Consider the following 19,649-nt stretch of genomic DNA (forward strand, 5'->3'; position numbering starts at 1 on the left):
GCTCAGCTGCGTCCTGTTTCCATTGATCATCCTTGAGATTTTCGACAACTTGAGTCCACCTGTGAAAAATTTCAATTGATTGGACCTGATTTGGAAAGGCACACACCTGCCTATATAAGGTAAAAGGCACATGACAGCCGCTTGGAGTTTGCCAAAAGGCACCTAAAGACAAGATTCTTTGGTCTGATGAAACAAAGATTGAATTCTTTGGTCTGAATGCCAAGTGTCATGTCTAGAGGAAACCTGGCACCATCCCTATGGTGAAGCATGGTGGTGGTAGCATCATGCTGTGGAGATGTTTTTCAGAGGCATGGGACTGGGAGATTAGTCAGGATTGAGGGAAAGATGAGCGGCGCAAAGTACAGACGGATCCTTGATGAAAACCTGCTCCAGATTGCTCATAACTTCCAATTAGGGCGACGGATCACCTTCCAACGGGACAATGACCCTAAGCACACAGCCAAGACAACGCAGGAGTGGCTTCGGGACAAGTCTTTCATTGTTCTTGAGTGGCCAAGCCAGAGCCCGGACTTGAACCGTCCCCACAGTGACTGTACGTACATACCCCAACCAGAAGCCATGGATTATAGGCAACATTCGCACTGAGTTAAAGGATAGAACTGCCGCTTTCAAGGTGCGTGACTCTAACCCGGAAGCTTATAAGAAATCCTGCTATGCCCTGCGACGAACCTCAAACAGGACAAGCATCAATACATTGCTAAGATTGAATCATACTACACCAGCTCCGACGCTCGTCTTATGTGGCAGGGCTTGCAAACTATTACAGACTACAAAGGGAAGCACACCCGCGAGCTGCCCAGTGACACGAGCCTACCAGACGAGCTAAATCACTTCTATGCTCGCTTCGAGGCAAGCAACACTGAAACATGCATGAGAGCATCAGCTGTTCCGGACGACTGTGTGATCACACTCTCTGTAGCCGACGTGAGTACGACCTTTAAACAGGTCAACACTCACAAGGCTGCGGGGCCAGATGGATCACCGGGACGTGTGCTCCGGGCATGTGCTGACCAACTGGCAGGTGCATTCACTGACATTTTCAACATGTCCCTGATTGAGTTTGTAATACCAACATGTTTCAAGCAGACCACCATAGTCCCTGTGACCAAGAACACGAAGGCAACCTGCCTAAATGACTACAGACCCGTAGCACTCACATCCGTAGCCATGAAGTGCATTGAAAGGCTGGTCATGGCTCACATCAACACCATTATCCCAGAAACCCTAGACCCACTCCAATTTGCATACCGCCCAAACAGATCTACAGATGATGCAATCTTTATTGCACTCCACACTGCCTTTACCCACCTGGACAAAAGGAACACCTATGTGAGAATGCTATTCATTGACTACAGCTCAGCATTCAACACCATATTACCCTCAAAGCTCATCACTAAGCTAAGGATCCTGGGACTAAACACCTCCCTCTGCAACTGGATCCTGGACTTCCTGACGGGCCTCCCCCAGGTGGTGAGGGTAGGTAGCAACACATCTGCCATGCTGATCCTCAACACAGAGCCCCCCAGGGGTGCGTGCTCAGTGCCCCTCCTGTACTCCCTGTTCACCCACGACTGCACAACTAGGCACGACTCCAACACCATTAAGTTTGCAGACGACACAACAGTGGTAGGCCTGATCAACGACGAGACAGCCTATATGGAGGAGGTCAGAGACTTGGCCGGGTGGTGCCAGAATAACAGCCTATCCCTCAACAAAACCAAGACTAAGGAGATGATTGTGGACTACAGGAAAAGGAGGACCGAGCACGCCTCCATTCTCATTGACAGGGCTGTAGTGGAGCAGGTTGAGAGTTTCAAGTTCCTTGGTGTCCACATCACCAACAAACTATCATGGTCCAAACACACCAAGACAGTTGTGAAGAGGGCACAACAAAGCCTATTCCCCCTCAGGAAACTAAAAAAGATTTGGCATGGGTCCTCAGATCATCAAAAGGTTCTACAGCTGCAACATCAAGAGCATCCTGACTGGTTGAATCACTGCTTGGTATGGCAATTGCTCAGCCTCCGACTGCAAGGCACTACAGAGGGTAGTGGGTACGGCCCAGTACATCGCTGGGGCTAAGCTGCCTGCCATCCAGGACCTCCACACCAGGTGGTGTCAGAGGAAGGCCCTAAAAATTGTCAAAGACCCCAGCCACCCCAGTCTCTACTACCGCATGGCAACTCTCTGTTTATCATATATGCATAGTCACTTTAACTATACATTTCATGTACGTACTACCTCAATTGGCCCTACCAACCACTGCCCCCGCACGTTGGCTAACCGGGCTATCTGCATTGTGTCCCGCCACCCACCAACCCCTATTTTACACTACTGCTACTCTCTGTTCATCATATATGCATTGTCACTGTGCTCTACTGTACTGAACTGTACTATACTTTTCTCTACTGTGCTCTACTGTACTGAACTGTACTATACTTTTCTCTACTGTGCTCTACTGTACTGAACTGTACTATACTTTTCTCTACTGTGCTCTACTGTACTATACTTTTTCCTACTGTGCTCTACTGTACTGAACTGTACTATACTTTTCTCTACTGTGCTCTACTGTACTGTTTTGTGATGTCTATGTTTCACAAGTTTGGACATCTTGGATTGGTACAGATTTGTTCTGGTCTGGACCAACCAAATTTGGTCTTGTTTGGGATTGAGCTCATTAGAATAATAGCCCGTGTGTAGAATAATACCCCAGTATGCAAAGGAAGATATTACATATGTCTAGTTTTGTGTATCTATTCAGGATACATCACCATGAAGAGACTGACGTTCATAATTATGCATTTCTGTATTGTACAGATCAGGGACCCATGATGTCATTCTATTACCGGGTGTTAATCCACTTCACTAACTGTAGTTTAATAACAGAAATATATATATTTTTCCAACTCAAAGGGTCATATCATAGCTGACACACCATTCTTTCTGCAGTCTTTTAGTTTTAACTCGGAGTAGAGTGTTAAGTGTTTTTGGAAAAAACGTGGTCATATAAAAAATGATTTTACTGTCATTCCGTTACTAAACTTTGTATCTGCATTGTTCGTCAAGTTAATGTTTTAGTAAAATGTCCAGTGGGAATTGTTAAAAGTAGACTTCTGCATATAGGTGCATGGTTTGTTAAAATTTGCAGTCAATGGTTTTTGCTTGTCATACATTTTAAAGTGAGTCTCCTCGTCACCGTCACCTTGGAATTGCCCGACATGCACTCCATGTGGTGATGCTGTTATGTTTGAGATGCAAGACACATTTCCTGAAAGGGACACAGTAAAATAATAGTTGTGTGCCTGGTGGCAAGTTTACGTACCACATATTTGTCGCATAAGGCCCGGTCTTATTGAGCTGCTTAACCTACTTCTACTCTCTGCTTACATCCTCTTCTTCATCCTCTCCCTACTTTCCCCTCCTGCTTCTCTTAGTCTTTCCCCTCCTGCTTCTCTTAGTCTTTCCCCTCCTGCTTCTCTTAGTCTTTCCCCTCCTGCTTCTCTTAGTCTTTCCCCTCCTGCTTCTCTTAGTCTTTCCCCTCCTGCTACTCTTAGTCTTTCCCCTCCTGCTACTCTGTCTTTCCCCTCCTGCTTCTCTTAGTCTTTCCCCTCCTGCTTCTCTTAGTCTTTCCCCTCCTGCTACTCTGTCTTTCCCCTCCTGCTACTCTTTCCCCTGCTTCTCTTAGTCTTTCCCCTACCCCCTCCTATCCCCACTGTCCATGACAGTCAAACTTGTGTGAAATGCAATTTTACATACAGCTGGAACTATCAGTTTGTCCATCTGGGGAAATCATGGTTAACTATGTGTGTGACCACAGACAGTGTGTGTGTGTGTGTGTGTGTGTGTGTGTGTGTGTGTGTGTGTGTCATAAGCCAGGTGGTTTGATGAAAAGAGACCGAGAGACAGAATATCATCCTAGTCTCTTGCAGGGACTTTACATTTAGACATTGGGTAGAGAATGTTGCCACGGCAACAAATCCGAATCAGTGCTTGAATGGGACTAATTCTTTGACCTTAACCCAGTGGATCTGGAGCCCAGTCCTCTGCACGGCCTACTTACTCATGGGAGCAGTGATCACATCCAACTCTCCAGGGCTCCAGACTAGATCACAGAGCCAAGCCATGGAAAGGGGACAGAATGGGATGAGGGGATGTGAACAAGGACGAGATGGGTTAGTAACTGCCATCAAAACTCTAGTCAAATTCATTCATTTACTCTGGTGAAATTCATCCATCCATTCATTCTCCATGGAACACAGTGTGCTCCGAGGCTGAGCTGTACCCTCAACTGTGAGAAATGAGAAGAAGGCTATGAGCTGTTCCGTTGGCAGTGATGACTCCAGAGTCCGACTGACTCCCTCATCTCCGCTGTCCTGAAATGGCCTTTTGTTACGACCGGAGGAGCAGGCTGTAACATTCTGGAAGAGTTGTCAGAGCTAAATCATGGAGCAATAATAGAATGCGAAAGAAGGGCAGGAATCGTCACCGACTATCCCTGATCAGTGGAATGAATGGGGAGCTATGTGTCAGACAGTGAATAGATGGTAGCTTAGTTTAGTAGCTCTGCTCTTTCCTTCAAAACAACTTTTTTTCCCCCCTGCCTTACTCCGTGTTGTATTTGACATCTCTCTCCAGCTCCTGAGTGATGTTTGGGAAGACAAAGGCTTGTAATGGAGACTATTAGTCAGACAGACAGACCTTCAGGGCCTAACTCATGTGGCCTCATGTCTCTTCTTACTCATCCCCAGTACAGACAGACAAACGGACACATGTCCATATCTGTTAAAGTGTAGTAGTGTTGTAATCTCCCCCGCACTAAGGTCAGAGAACATTGGCAGGTAGGGAGGTGTCTGAATCAGCAGGTTGAAAAGCAACCTCCCTCATTCACATCTCTCTCACCTCTCTTGCACCAGCATGTCCTTTTCTTTTCACTCCCTTCTCTGTCAATTGTTTTCTCTCCACCTCTTTTGCTTTCACTTTCTCTCACACAAATACACTTAATCTTTCTGCTCGCTCGCTCTCTCTCTCTCACACTGAATGGTGATGCAATGTGACATGAACTGGATGCAGCCTATGCTAGTCCTGTTCGCCCTTCTCTCACGAATCCCTTGCTTTACCATCTGCTAACACAGTTCATGGGCTGCGCCATCACTCCATCAATCTCTTCAAATACATCACGTTTTTTTTTCCAGTGTGGGAAATTCATTAGCCTATTTAATTAATGTCAAAATTATCTATTTTTCCCTGAATGTTGATAGGTTCGTTCTTGTTGCGCTTCAGTTCACATTAATTGCATCCCCTTTGAATAAAACATATATTTCTCTCCCAATGCATCATGTTTTACCCACTGTTGGAAATAAGTTACGAGGACTGTTAAACACTGAGTGCACAAAACACTAGGAACACCGTCCTAATATTGAGTTGCACCCCCTTTTGCCCTCAGAACAGCCTCAATTCGCCAGGGCAATGGACTCCACAAGTTGTCGATAGCGTTCCACAGGGATGCTGGCCCATGTTGACTCCAATGCTTCCCACAGTTGTGTCAAGTTGGATGGATGTCCTTTGGTGCGTTGCAGTTCTTGACACACTCAAACCGGTGCGCCAGACACCTACTACCATACCCCCGTGCAAAGGCACTTAGAATTATTTGTCTTGCCCATTCACCCTCTGAATGGCACACATACACAATCCATGTCTCAATTGTATCCAAGCTTAAAAATCCTCCTTTAACCATGTCTCCTCCCCTTCATCTATGCTGATTGAAGTGGATTTAACAGGTGACATCAATAAGGGATCATAGCGTTCACCTGGATTCACTCTGTCATGGAAAGAGCAGGTGTTCCTAATGTTTTGTACACTCGGCGTACAACTGGTCTAAATTATGTGTGTATGTTTTGATCTCTAGGTTCTTCTTCACACTAGATTAGTTCCGTCCCGGAGCTACATGAATAATTATCTCTCCCAATACATTGGTTTTTCCAGTGTGGGAAATTCATTAGGCTCTATATTACTGACTCCTAAATTAGGCCTGTTTCCCTTGAGTGTTGATAGGTTCTTGTGTTCGCTCCAGTCAGTAGCTATAAATCTTGTCTTCTTTTTGTCTTCATTTAACTTTAGATGTGCGATTACTAGGATATTTATCTTGCGGCAGTTTGGTGTTTGATGGTTATTTTTCATAAACTCATTTTACTGTAGATGTGGAATTAGTGTGTATAGCTTGAGGTGTGATTGATGGCTACATTCTCTGTGAAATCTTTAAAAGCAATATTTATTAGGGGACCTGCCCAGGAACATGCTGGGGCCTGCTCAGACCTCATTCACACAGGGAGTGCTTTTCAAAAGAAGCACACCTTTTGACACGCACACTTGTATGACAAAATACACTATTTGTCAAGCTTCCTCAAGCACAAGGAGTACTGGCAGTTATTGTCCGAGAAAGACCCACTGTTTACCCTCTGGTTCGCTTTTGAAGGCCTTATATCATGTTCCAGGGCTGATCAAGAAGAACTCCCAGCCATATGTATTCTAATACTTTATCGTCCCTCTTTTCTTTTTTTGAGAGAGAGTGTGTCCTCCGTAGCTTTTCTTCACTGCCGCTCTGTGTCTGTCTGACTCTCTCTGCGTTAACATTCCAGCCAACAGAATAAACAGTGGGGCCATTTAACAGTAACTGTGTGTGGGGTATCTTTTTCTCCCCAGGCCTTGTGTGTGGTGTGTGTGTGTGTGTGTGTGTGTAACTGACTGTCCCCTCTTCTCTCCATCCCCAGGCCTCCCCTTCCAGAGAGCTCCATGGAGAAGATGAAGCGGTTTAGGAGGAGGCTGTCCCAGACTCTGAGAGGGAGTCAGACCATCGACGAGTCTCTGTCTGAACTGGCTGAACAGATTACTATAGAGGAGAACGGCATCAAAGACAGCGGTGAGGGTGTGTGTGGGGGGAGGGGAGGGGGGGGGTTGTGTGAGGGAGAGTGAATGTGTGGTTATGTGGATGTAATGTACAGTGCATTTGGAAAGTATTCAGACGCCTTCACTTTTTCCACATTTTGTTATGTTACAGCCTTTATTCTAAAATCTTCTAAATTTCTCCCAATCAATCAATCAATCAATCAATCAAATGTATTTATAAAGCCCTTCTCACATCAGCTGATGTCTCAAAGTGCTGTACAGAAACACAGAAACCCATAATACCCCAAACCGCAAGCAATACAGGTGAAGAAGCACGGAGGCTAGGAAAAACTCCTTAGAAAGGCCAGAACCTAGGAAGAAACCAAGAGAGGAACCAGGCTCTGAGGGGTGGCCAGTCCTCTTCTGGCTGTGCCTACACACAATACCCCATAATGACAAAGCAAAAACAGGTTTTTAGACATTTTTGCAAATATTCAGACATTTACTCGCACCTTTGGCAGTGATTACAGCCACGAGTCTTCTTAGGTATGACACTATGAGCTTGGCACACCTGTATTTGGGGAGTTTCTCCCATTCTTCTCTGCACATCCTCTCAAGCTCTTTCAGGTTGGATGGGGAGCAGCTCTTCATCAAGTAATTTGCTCTGTTCATCTTTTCCTTCATCCTGACTAGTCTCCCAGTCCTTGTCGCTGAAAAACATCGCCACAGTATGATGCTGCCACCACCATGCTCCACTGTAGGGATGGTATTGACCAGGTGATGAGCTGTGCCTGGTTTCCTCCAGACGTGATGCTTGGCATTCAGGCCAAAGAGTTCAATCTTGGTTTCATCAGACCAGATAATCTTGTTTCTCATGGTCAGAGTTCTTTAGGTGCTGTTTGGTAAACTCCAAGTGGCCTTCATGTACCATTTACTGAGGAGTGGCTTCTGTCTGGCCACTCTACCATAAAGGCCTGATTTGGTAGAGTGCTGCAGAGATGCTTGTCCTTCTGGAAGGTTCTCCCATCTCCACAGAGGAACTCAGCCACTCTGACAGAGCTCCAATCGGGTTCTTGGTCACCTCCCTGACCAAGGCCCTTCTCCCCCGATTGCTCAGTTTGGCCCGGTGGCCAGCTCTAGGAAGAGTGTTGATGGTTCCAATCTTGTTCCATTTAAGAATGATGGAGGACACTTTGTTCTTGAGGACCTTCAATGCTGCAGAAATGTTTTGGTACCCTTCCTCAAATCTGTGCTTCGACACAATCCTGTCTCAGAGTTCTACTGATAATTCCTTCGACCTCATGGCTTGGTTTTTGCTCTGACATGCAGTGTCAACTAAGGGACCTTTATATAGACGTGTGTGCCTTTCCAAATCAAGTCCAATCAATCCATTTAGAGTCTCATCGCAAATTAGTTATTAAATAAGTTATTTCTGTTTTTTGTTGTTGTCTAAAAACCTGTTTTTGCTTTGTCATTATGGGGTATTGTGTGTAGAGGGAGGAGATAAATATGAATAATATGAATCCATTTTAGAATAAGGCTGTGACGTAACAGTGTGGAAGAAGTGAAGGGGTCTGAAAACTTTTGCGAATGTACCCGTAAGTCGATGGATAAGCCTACATCTGGCTTGTGTGTCGTTTCACTGCACACAGCAGATACTTTTTTCCTTCTCTTTAACATCCGGGAACACACACACATCATCAGCATCGGTGTTACTTCTTCATGTTCGAGTCCAGTGAAGGCTGTAGCCGGCGAGGCGTCAAAACAAAGATAAGGTGACATAGCTGGTTAGTTATATCTAAGCTTGGGATGGTCTAGCGCCTGCTGTTGACGGTGGCTGCCATGACGTTGCTATGGTGCTGCCTGTTCAGGGTCTGGAACGTTCAAGAGTTTCCATGACATTGCCAGTGCGACTTGGAGGACTGTGAGAGCAGCTGGGCGTCCTCCTCCTCCGTTTTATCTCGTTATTCCTCTCCTGGCTTTCTTAAGGTTTTCCCCAGATCCCCTCTCCTTAAATTATTCAACAGCTTCAGCTTCCCTCTCCTTTTCCCTGGCTCCCCTCTCCTTTTATCCTACAGAGGATGTTGTTTTGTGTGTGTTCTCTTCTTGTGTGTGTGCGATTGTGTTTGCCCATGAGCATGGTGTACGCACCTGTGTATTCTGTGCGGAGAGGGATTGCGTTGGGCTGTCTGCAGTGTGTGGGACAGTACAAGTCTCAGAGAGAGAGGAGACAGACTGGAGTGGCCAGATGAGATCAGATGAACCCACCGTGGTGTCAATCATTGGGATGAATCCTAATGTCTTAGCCTTGATCTGATTGTGTAACACAACAACATAACAGGGGCACACAGCAGTAGTAGTGGGATACGAGATTTAATGTGTGCGCCTGTGTGTGCCTGTATGTGTTATCTAGTAACTCTGGGAGGGAGTTTGTTTGTGGTCATCTGTTGTGTTGATGGACATTGTTTGTTTCCTCTCTAATGTAATGTTCTTCCTCGATCTTTGATCTTTAACCTATTGTCATTGTCCTATATGATCAGGACTATAGATATCACCTGAGATTGAGGTGATGTTTACAGTTTTAGTTCTAAGATATGAATTGCCACAAAGATGTTTGTTCTTCAAATTATGTATTTTATCGGCTGAGCTACTATGTTCACTTAGGGTAATTTTGTAATTTGAGTGAACTATCCCTTTAACAGTTATGTCAATCAATCACTGTGGGTGGGATTGTCAGGTGTTGTGGCAGAATGTGTGTGAGTCACAGAGTTGGTACAGTTTCAGACCTGTCAATCAATCTCTGTGGGTGGGACTTTGAGGAAAGGCGGTGTATTAGTAATCTAGTAAGAAACACATTTGTCTAGTCTACTCTTTCAGTTGAGTTTATTGTGTCTAAACCGAAGAAAAAAGATTGTGTTCTGTCAAGTAAACATGGATTCCCTGTTGAGAAACAATATACACTGAACAAGAATATAAACACAACATGTAAAGTGTTGGTCCCATGTTTCATGAGCTTAAATAAAAGATCCCAGAAATATTCCATAAGCACAAAAACACATTTTGGGCACAAATTTGTTTACATTGCTGTTAGGGAGCATTTCTCCTTCGCCAAAACCATCAATCCCCCTGACAGGTCTAATCAAACATTTTTTGTCACATACACATGGTTTATGCGAGTGTAGCGAAATGCTTGTGCTTCTAGTTCCTACAGTGCAGTAATATCTAACAAGTAATCTAACAAATTCACGACGACTACCTTATACACACAATGTAAAGGGATGGAATAAGAATATGTACATATAAATATATATACACAGATGCAATAGATGGTATAAAGTACAGTATATACATATGAGATGAGTAATGTAGGATATGTAAACATTATTAAAGTGGCATTATTTAAAGTGACTAGTGAGTGGAGTCTGTATGTTGGCAGCAGCCTCTCAATGTTCGTGATGGCTGTTTAACATTCTGATGGCCTTAAGATAGAAGCTGTTTTTCAGTCTGACCATATGACCTGACTAAAACAGGGTGTAGCCTCCAGACCCTAACTACAGCATGATAGATGGTGCCCCAAGCCAAGGGGTCTGTATTGTATGTACTGGACTCAACCGAACTGGTTGTCACATAGATCTCTCTCTCCCCCCTCCACAGAGCCCATGGTGAGGAACGGTCATGGTCTCCCCCCCTCAGCCCACAGTGTTAACTCCTTCCTGCAACAGTACACTGGTCCCTTTAAGAAGCCCCCGCTACGGAGACCTCAGAGTGTTATAGGAGGAGGAGGGCTAGGGTCTCTCATGGCCATGCCCCGCAACGGCAGCCGCCTCGGTGAGACACACACACACGGGCATGGACACAGAAACACACACAGTGTCACTTGAGTCAGGGGAGAGGGCAGGACAGTGTAAACTAACCAGGGAGTGGCTGCTATAGTTCCCAGCAGCAGCTGTGGATGACATCAAGTTGAGTTGATGGAAAGAATAACCTCACTCATACGTTTATGGGCCCCCTGGTCTTATCAACCACTGATTGTACAGTTATCCAGGACTTGCATTTTTGAAATGTTGACTTCATTTAAAAAAAAGAAAATCTGTGTCTCTCTGTCTCTGCCCCGCCTCCCCTTCTCCCCCCCTCTCTCAGACATTGTCCATGAGAACATGAAGATGAGTTCTGATGGAGAGAGTGACCAGGCGTCAGGGACGAGCTCAGACGAGGTGCAGTCTCCCACAGGGGTGTGTCTAAGGAACAGGGGCAACCGACGCATTTCCGCAGAGGTGAGTCTGACACCCCCTTCATCCCTCCATCACTGCTTCACCAACTCATATGGAGGAAAGGAAGTGTAGTTTGGGAGCGACTCATACACTCTCGGAGGACAGGTTTTGAATCATTTCAAATGTTTTTAACAGTAGCATTTCTTTAGTTAGGTTTTTTTTTTTTTCTATCAGTAGTATGAATATTTTTTTCAACATTGACATTAACAACCACCACAGAACATTCCCCAAATGTTCTCATTAGGTTACCAGGTAATGTAACAAATCAAATTTTAGTTGTCACATACACATGGTTAGCAGATGTTAATGCGAGTGTAGCGAAATGCTTGTGCTTCTAGTTCCGACCATGCAGTAATATCCAACGAGTAATCTAACCTAACAATTCCACAACAACTACCTTATACACACAAGTGTAAAGGGATGAAGAATATGTACATAAAAATATATGAATGAATGATGGTACAGAACGGCATAAGCAAGATGCAGTAGATGGTATATGGTACAGTATATACATATGAGATGAGTAATGTAGGGTATGTAAACATTATATTAAGTGGCATTGTTTAAAGTGGCTAGTGATATATTTATTACATCAATTTGTACATTGTTAATGTGGCGGGAGTTGAATCAGTATGTTGGCAGCAGCCACTCAATGTTAGTGATGGCTGTTTAACAGTCTGATGGCCTTGAGATAGAAGCTGTTTTTCAGTCTCTCGGTTCCTGCTTTGATGCACCTGTACTGACCTCACCTTCTGGATGATAGCGGGGTGAACAGGCAGTGGCACGGGTGGTTGTTTTCCTTGATGATCTTTATGGCCTTCCTGTGTCATCGGGTGGTGTAGGTGTCCTGGAGGGCAGGTAGTTTGCCCCCGGTGATGCGTTGTGCTGACCTCACTACCCTCTGGAGAGCCTTACGGTTGTGGACGGAGCAGTTGCCGTACCAGGCGGTGATACAGCCCGACAGGATGCTCTCGGTTGTGCATCTGTAAAAGTTTGTGAGTGTTTTTGGTGGCAAGCCGAACTTCTTCAGCCTCCTGAGGTTGAAGAGGCGTTGCTGCGCCTTCTTCACCGCGCTGTCTGTGTGGGTGGACCATTTCAGTTTGGAAATAATAACACAATGTACCAGTAATGTTTTCCCAGCAAACCAAAATTTGTTCTGTGAAAGTTCTCAGAACATTTGTTCGGTTGCAGAAAATGGTCTCATAACACAAAAACTGTCCAGTCACGCTGATGATTAGACAGTGTTTGTATACCTTTAAAGAACACATTTAATTAATGTGTTCTAGGAACGTTCTTGCAACGTCAGTTGAGTGTTTTATACAAATATTTTATAAATCATCATTACGACTGGACATTCTTTGTGTTTTGAGAACATTTGCCGTGACCTAACGAATGTTCTGGGAACTTTTACAAAACCAAATCTGGTTTGCTGGGACACCACACGCAGGTCCCTCATATGCCTCATGAAGCCATCCGTGTGACAGACCCGACTATTACTGTTGTTTATCATCAAACTATCCAGATGTTCTCACCTCAGCTTAACATGGGGTGGTTTCAAGTCTTCCTATTGCATGTGGATGTTTGGCTTTGAAAAACATTTGACTTTAAAGTGCGTATGCTGAGGGATATCCACTAGGAAAAGAGTGGTGATTTTCCAGCCAAGTGCATAGCAACAAGACCTGCCTTGGGAACAAACAAAAACTGAAAAGAAAAATCAGTGGGCATTCACACAACATCAAAAGCCTCGGGTGATTATTCTCATGACGTCAACACATGATGTATTGGCTTTCATACTGCAGCATATTGACAGAGGGCACATCTATTCTCTATTGATGTACTGTATGCGTACAAAGAGGTTTGAGCCAGGACTAGACATTGGGTAATCAAATCTTCCCATCCTTGCTCAATTTGGCACTCCTCATGAACAGCTACAGCGGTATACACATTCACACAGCAAGTCTTATTATTAAACTGGGCTCGGTGATGGAACAACTGATTAACAACTGAGCTTGTGGTCGGATGTTTATGGGTGTGTGTGTGTGTGTGTGTGTGTGTGTGTGTGTGGAAGGGGATATGTGTGCATATTAGAGGTCGACCCATTATGATTTTTCGATATCGATTATTGGAGGACCAAAAAAAGCCGATAACGATAATTTTTTGTAATAATGACAATTACAACAATACTGAATGAACAATGAACACTTATTTTAACTTAGTATAATACATAATTAAAATCTATTTAGTCTCAAATAAATATTGAAACATGCTCAATTTGGTTTAAATAATGCAAAAACATAGTAAAAGTGCAATATGTGCCATGTAAAAAAGCTAACGTTTCAGTTCCTTGCTCAGAACATATGAAAGCTGGTGGTTCAATATTCCCAGTTCTTCAATATTCCCAGTTAAGAAGTTTTAGGTTGTAGTTATTATAGGAATTATGACGTGTCGACTATTTCTCTCTACCATTTGTATTTCATATACCTTTGACTATTGGATGTTCTAATAGGCACTTTAGTATTGCCAGCCTAATCTCAGGAGTTGATAGGCTTGATGTCATAAACAGAGCTGTGATTCAAGCATTGCTAAGAACTGCTGTCAAACGCAGTAAAGTTTGAATGCTTACGAGCCTGCTGCTGCCTACCACCGCTCAGTCAGACTGCTCTATCAAATATCAAATCATAGACTTAATTATAATATAATAAACACAGAAATTTGAGCCTTTGGTCATTAATACGGTAAAATCCGGAAACTATCATTTCGAAAACAAAACGTTTATTCTTTCAGTGAAATACGGAACCGTTCCGTATTTTATCGAACGGGTGGCAACCCTAAGTCTAAATATTGCTTTAACATTGAAGGTTGTGCAATGTAATGTCATAATTATGTACAATTCTGGCAAATTAGTTCGCAACGAGCCTGGCGGCCCAAACTGTTGCATATACCCTGACTCTGCATGCAATGAACGCAAGAGAAGTGACAAAATTTCCCTAGTTTAATATTGCCTGCTAACATTAATTTATTTTAACTAAATATGCAGGTTAATAAAAATATACTTATGTGTATTGATTTTGAGAAAGGCATTGATGTTTATGGTTAGGTACAGTCGTGCAACGATTGTGCTTCTTTCGTGAATGCACTTTTGTTAAAACATCACCCATTTGGCGAAGTAGGCTGTGATTCGATGATACCTTTACAGGCACCGCATTGATTATATGGAACGCAGGACAAGCTAGTTAACCTAGTAATATCATCAACCATGTGTAGTTAACGAGCAATTATGTGAAGATTTATTGTTTTTTATACGATAAGTTTAATGCTAGCTAGCAACTTACTGCTCATTGCTGCACTGGTGTAACAGGTGGTCAGCTTGCCATGTAGTTTACTCGTGGAATGCAATGTAATCGGCCGATTACCGATTGGTATGAAAACTTGAAATCGGCCCTAATTAATCGGATGAGCTAAAGACCTTCTTCGCCTGCTTCGAGGAAAACAACATCCTTGGCCAACGCGAGTAAGTCATTGAAGTGTGTATTTAAGTGTGCAAGACTTTCGGCCCAGACGTTATGCCAAGCCGCGTCCTCAGAGCATGTGCAGACCAGCTGGCTGGAGTGTTTACGGACATATTCAATCTCCATATCCCAGTCTGTTGTCCCTACTAGCTTCTGAACTGAACTAAATGACTATCGCCCCATAGCACTCACCTTAACTAGAGGTTGGTGTAGTACCATATCACCTCCACCTTACCCGGCACCCTAGACCGACTACAATTCACATATTGCCCCAACAGATCCACAGACAACGCAATCAACATTGCACTACACACTTCCCTATCACACCTGGATAAGAGAAAAGACCTATGAATGCTGTTCATCGACTACAGCTCAGCCTTCAACACAGTAGTGCCTTCCAAGTTCATCAATAAGATCAGGGCTCTGGTTCTGAACCCCGCCCTGTGCAACTGGGTCCTGGACTTCCTGACGGGCCGACCCTAAGTGGTGAAGGTAGGCAACAACACCTCCGCCATGCTGATCCTCAACATGGTTGGACCCTACAGGTGTGCATGCTCAGCCCCCTCCTGTACTCCCTGTTTGTGGCCAAGCACGTCTCCAACTCGATCATCATGTTTGCTGACGACAGAGGCCTGATTGGTGGTAGGCCTGATTACCAACAACGATGAGACCGCCTACATGGAGGAGGTGAGAACCCTGGCGGAGTGGTGCCAGGGAAATAACCTCTCCCTCAACATCAACAAAGGTGCTGATCGTGGACTACAGAAGACCGCAGAGAGAGCACGCCCCCATTCACATGGACGGGGCCGCAGTGGAGAGGGTCAAAAGCTACAAGTTGCTTGGCGTGCACATCAGTGACAACCTGAAATGGTCCCTTCACACAGACAGTGAGGTGAAGAAGGCGCATCAGACTGTTGAACAGTCACCACTAGCCGGCCTCTGCCCAATACCCTGCCCTGAACCTTGTCACTGTTCTACCACCCGGTACTCTACCCTGCACTGTAGAGACTGCTGGCCTATGTACATAGTCGTCATAGAACACTGATCACTTAAATAATGTTTACATACTGTTTCACCCACTTTATATGTGTATATACTGTATTCTCGTCATGGCTCATCCTATATAACTTATTTTGTTATTTTTCTGAATTGTGTGTATTGTTTTATTTATTTTCTATTGCTAGGTATTACGGCACTGTTGGAACTAGAAACACAAGCATTTCTGATTTCTGCAAATCTGTGTGAGTGTCACGCCCTTAGGCCAGGGTGTGACTAGGGTGGGCATTCTATGTCCCTTTTCTATGTTTTGTATTTCTATGTCTTGGCCTGGTATGGTTCTCAATCAGGGACAGCTGTCTATCATTGTCTCTGATTGAGAACCATACAGTGCCTTGCGAAAGTATTCGGCCCCCTTGAACTTTGCGACCTTTTGCCACATTTCAGGCTTCAAACATAAAGATATAAAACTGTATTTTTTTGTGAAGAATCAACAACAAGTGGGACACAATCATGAAGTGGAACGACATTCACTGGATATTTCAATTTTTTAACAAATCAAAAACTGAAAAATTGGGCGTGCAAAATTATTCAGCCCCTTTTAGTGCAGCAAACTCTCTCCAGAAGTTCAGTGAGGATCTCTGAATGATCCAATGTTGACCTAAATGACTAATGATGATAAATACAATCCACCTGTGTGTAATCAAGTCTCCGTATAAATGCACCTGCACTGTGAAAGTCTCAGAGGTCCGTTAAAAGCGCAGAGAGCATCATGAAGAACAAGGAACACACCAGGCAGGTCCGAGATACTGTTGTGAAGAAGTTTAAAGCTGGATTTGGATACAAAAAGATTTCCCAAGCTTTAAACATCCCAAGGAGCACTGTGCAAGCAATAATATTGAAATGGAAGGAGTATCAGACCACTGCAAATCTACCAAGACCTGGCCATCCCTCTAAACTTTCAGCTCATACAAGGAGAAGACTGATCAGAGATGCAGCCAAGAGGCCCATGATCACTCTGGATGAACTGCAGAGATCTACAGCTGAGGTGGGAGACTCTGTCCATAGGACAACAATCAGTAGTATATTGCACAAATCTGGCCTTTATGGAAGAGTGGCAAGAAGAAAGCCATTTCTTAAAGATATCCATAAAAGTGTTGTTTAAAGTTTGCCACAAGCCACCTGGGAGACACACCAAACATGTGGAAGAAGGTGCTCTGGTCAGATGAAACCAAAATGTAACTTTTTGGCAACAATGCAAAACGTTATGTTTGGCGTAAAAGCAACACAGCTCATCACCCTGAACACACCATCCCCACTGTCAAACATGGTGGTGGCAGCATCATGGTTTGGGCCTGCTTTTCTTCAGCAGGGACAGGGAAGATGGTTAAAATTGATGGGAAGATGGATGGAGCCAAATACAGGACCATTCTGGAAGAAAACCTGATGGAGTCTGCAAAAGACCTGAGACTGGGACGGAGATTTGTCTTCCAACAAGACAATGATCCAAAGCATAAAGCAAAATCTACAATGGAATGGTTCAAAAATAAACATATCCAGGTGTTAGAATGGCCAAGTCAAAGTCCAGACCTGAAGCCAAACGAGAATCTGTGGAAAGAACTGAAAACTGCTGTTCACAAATGCTCTCCATCCAACCTCACTGAGCTCGAGCTGTTTTGCAAGGAGGAATGGGAAAAAATGTCAGTCTCTCGATGTGCAAAACTGATAGAGACATACCCCAAGCGACTTACAGCTGTAATCGCAGCAAAAGGTGGCGCTACAAAGTATTACCTTAAGGGGGCTGAATAATTTTGCACGCCCAATTTTTCAGTTTTTGATTTGTTAAAAAAGTTTGAAATATCCAATAAATGTCGTTCCACTTCATGATTGTGTCCCACTTGTTGTTGATTCTTCACAAAAAAATACAGTTTTATATCTTTATGTTTGAAGCCTGAAATGTGGCAAAAGGTCGCAAAGTTCAAGGGGGCCGAATACTTTCGCAAGACACTGTACTTAGGTACCCTTTTCCCCCACCTGTTTTGTGGGAAGTTAACTTTGTCTTTGTTCAGGGCACATAGCCCAAAGCTTCACGGTTGTTGTTTTTTTGTTCTTCGTTTTGTCGGCGTCATTTTTAAATAAAGTTCAAATGTACGTTTACCATGCTGCACCTTGGTCCAGTCCTTCAGCCAGCCGTGATAGTGAGCGACTAGAAAACTTTGATAAGATGTATTTATTTGATTTTATATCAAAATAGTGTAGTATGACAGTACAGAGAGAGAGAGAGAGAGTATTATCTGTCAATGTACTATATGACTGGTTTGAGTCTGGTTGTGCGGTGCGCTGGTTAAACTCTGAGACAGGGAAACCCACCGTATGTTCTTTACGACTTGCTGGGCCATCACCAGGGAGAGGTCCGAGGGGGAGCGTCTGATTGGAGGTCCACTCCAGCTGTGTTTATTGGTTGTTTTGACCACAGGACCTCTGGAGATTTGTCAGGGGCTCCTGTCACTGCATTCCAAATGGCACCCTATTCCCTATAAAGTCCGCTATATGGGCCCTGGTCAAAAGTGCTGCACAACATAAGGGATTAGGGTGCCATTTGGGATGCAGACCAAGTGTTCAGGCCATATTAAAAACGACCAAACCTCCCAAAAATGTTAAGCAGCTTATTTCAGCGGGGCTACACTGTAACGTGAAACACCACAAACTCTACCACCTGTCTCTCCTGTCTGCCTCCTGTAGGTGATCCACAATAGATTAACTAGCTCCTGTTTGAATCTACTCACAGAGTCCTGCTTTTTGTGTGTTGGTTTGAGCCGTTCCAATTGGCTCCCTTCAGGCAGCGCAGCTTCAGCCCAGAGCACCACAACACATCACATGCCTGGTGAGTGGCGCAAGTGTCATTAGGGAGAGAGGAAGGAGCCATACACACTAGGTGCCTTTCTGTCCCACTGCTCCATCAATAGCAGATCCTTACAGTACACACTGCCGTGCTCCCTGGGGCCTATCACACAGCTCCTACCAGCACGCCGGGGTGACGTTGCCTGTAAGGCACAGAGGAGAAGAATAGAATATATTATCCACCATACAGAATGTATAAAACATCATACACTAGCCTGAAATCCAGAAACTGTTTTGCTAACATTTCACTCCAAGGAGTGGCATGGGAGTGGAATGATGACTTAAACAGACTGGTACCCAGGCTGATCATATACATCATACACACTTAGAACACGTAGCTTCCAAATAGCAGGAGGGGCTTCCCTGTTCTCCGTGACTGAGCCTCCACTGTGTCTGTGGCAGAGTCTGTGAGTGGAGCTGGAGCAGAGCGAGGAGCGTGCCCAATTTGACTGGAGCACGGAGCGAGATTCCCAAAGGCTGGAACGTTGGCCTTCTCGGCCGCTCCAATAGCACCCCAGTAGTGCTCACTTCTCAAGCTCAGGGTATGCCTGCCCCAGCATGTATTTGTAGACTACTTGTGTGCTGCTAATAGCCCCTTGCTTTAGCTACTGTCATGGAATTCGCTAAATATTTTCATAAAGAAACTGAAAACACACACAGGTGCAAAACAAAGGATACCTACAAAGATGAGAACCAAGAGCCATTTCTTGTGATGTAATGTCCAGACCTAAAGAATGATTGTGAAATCTGAAAAGACACATATCCTGAAAGCACGACGGTGGACTTACTACAGTACATGCTAAAAGACAGGAACGAGGTGGGTAGATAATTCACTGTCTCATTATAAACCAAAAAAATCTGATCTCTTAAAAGTTTCCTTCATTTTTGTTCTATTATCTATACAAAAGGCCATAATTGATTTTGGCCCAATAGGCCTGGCATATTCCAACTTTCATGGAGCTTTATATGTTGATTGGGTTATTTTGCCTAAAAACCTTTATGGCTACATACAGTATATATATATTTTTTAAAGAACTCTGCATTCCTGCCTAGCCTGGCCAGAGTGGCA

General features: G+C 44.2%; 1 protein-coding gene across 2 annotated transcripts in view; it reads left to right on the forward strand.

Moving 5' to 3' along the window:
* The window catches only part of LOC112252711 (cyclin-dependent kinase 17-like), a 51,115-nt gene that overhangs the window by 15,202 nt on the left and 16,264 nt on the right, over positions 1–19,649 (forward strand). Inside the window, exons 2-4 of one of the 2 annotated variants that reach the window (XM_042323377.1) lie at positions 6,789–6,943; positions 10,558–10,731; positions 11,044–11,177. In XM_042323377.1, the coding sequence (XP_042179311.1) occupies positions 6,789–6,943; positions 10,558–10,731; positions 11,044–11,177 (463 nt within the window). The remainder of the gene's footprint in view (positions 1–6,788; positions 6,944–10,557; positions 10,732–11,043; positions 11,178–19,649) is intronic. The other variant, XM_042323378.1, reaches the window with a different exon arrangement.

This window comes from Oncorhynchus tshawytscha, linkage group LG06 (genome assembly GCF_018296145.1).
Source record: "Oncorhynchus tshawytscha isolate Ot180627B linkage group LG06, Otsh_v2.0, whole genome shotgun sequence".
Lineage (NCBI taxonomy): Eukaryota > Metazoa > Chordata > Actinopteri > Salmoniformes > Salmonidae > Oncorhynchus > Oncorhynchus tshawytscha.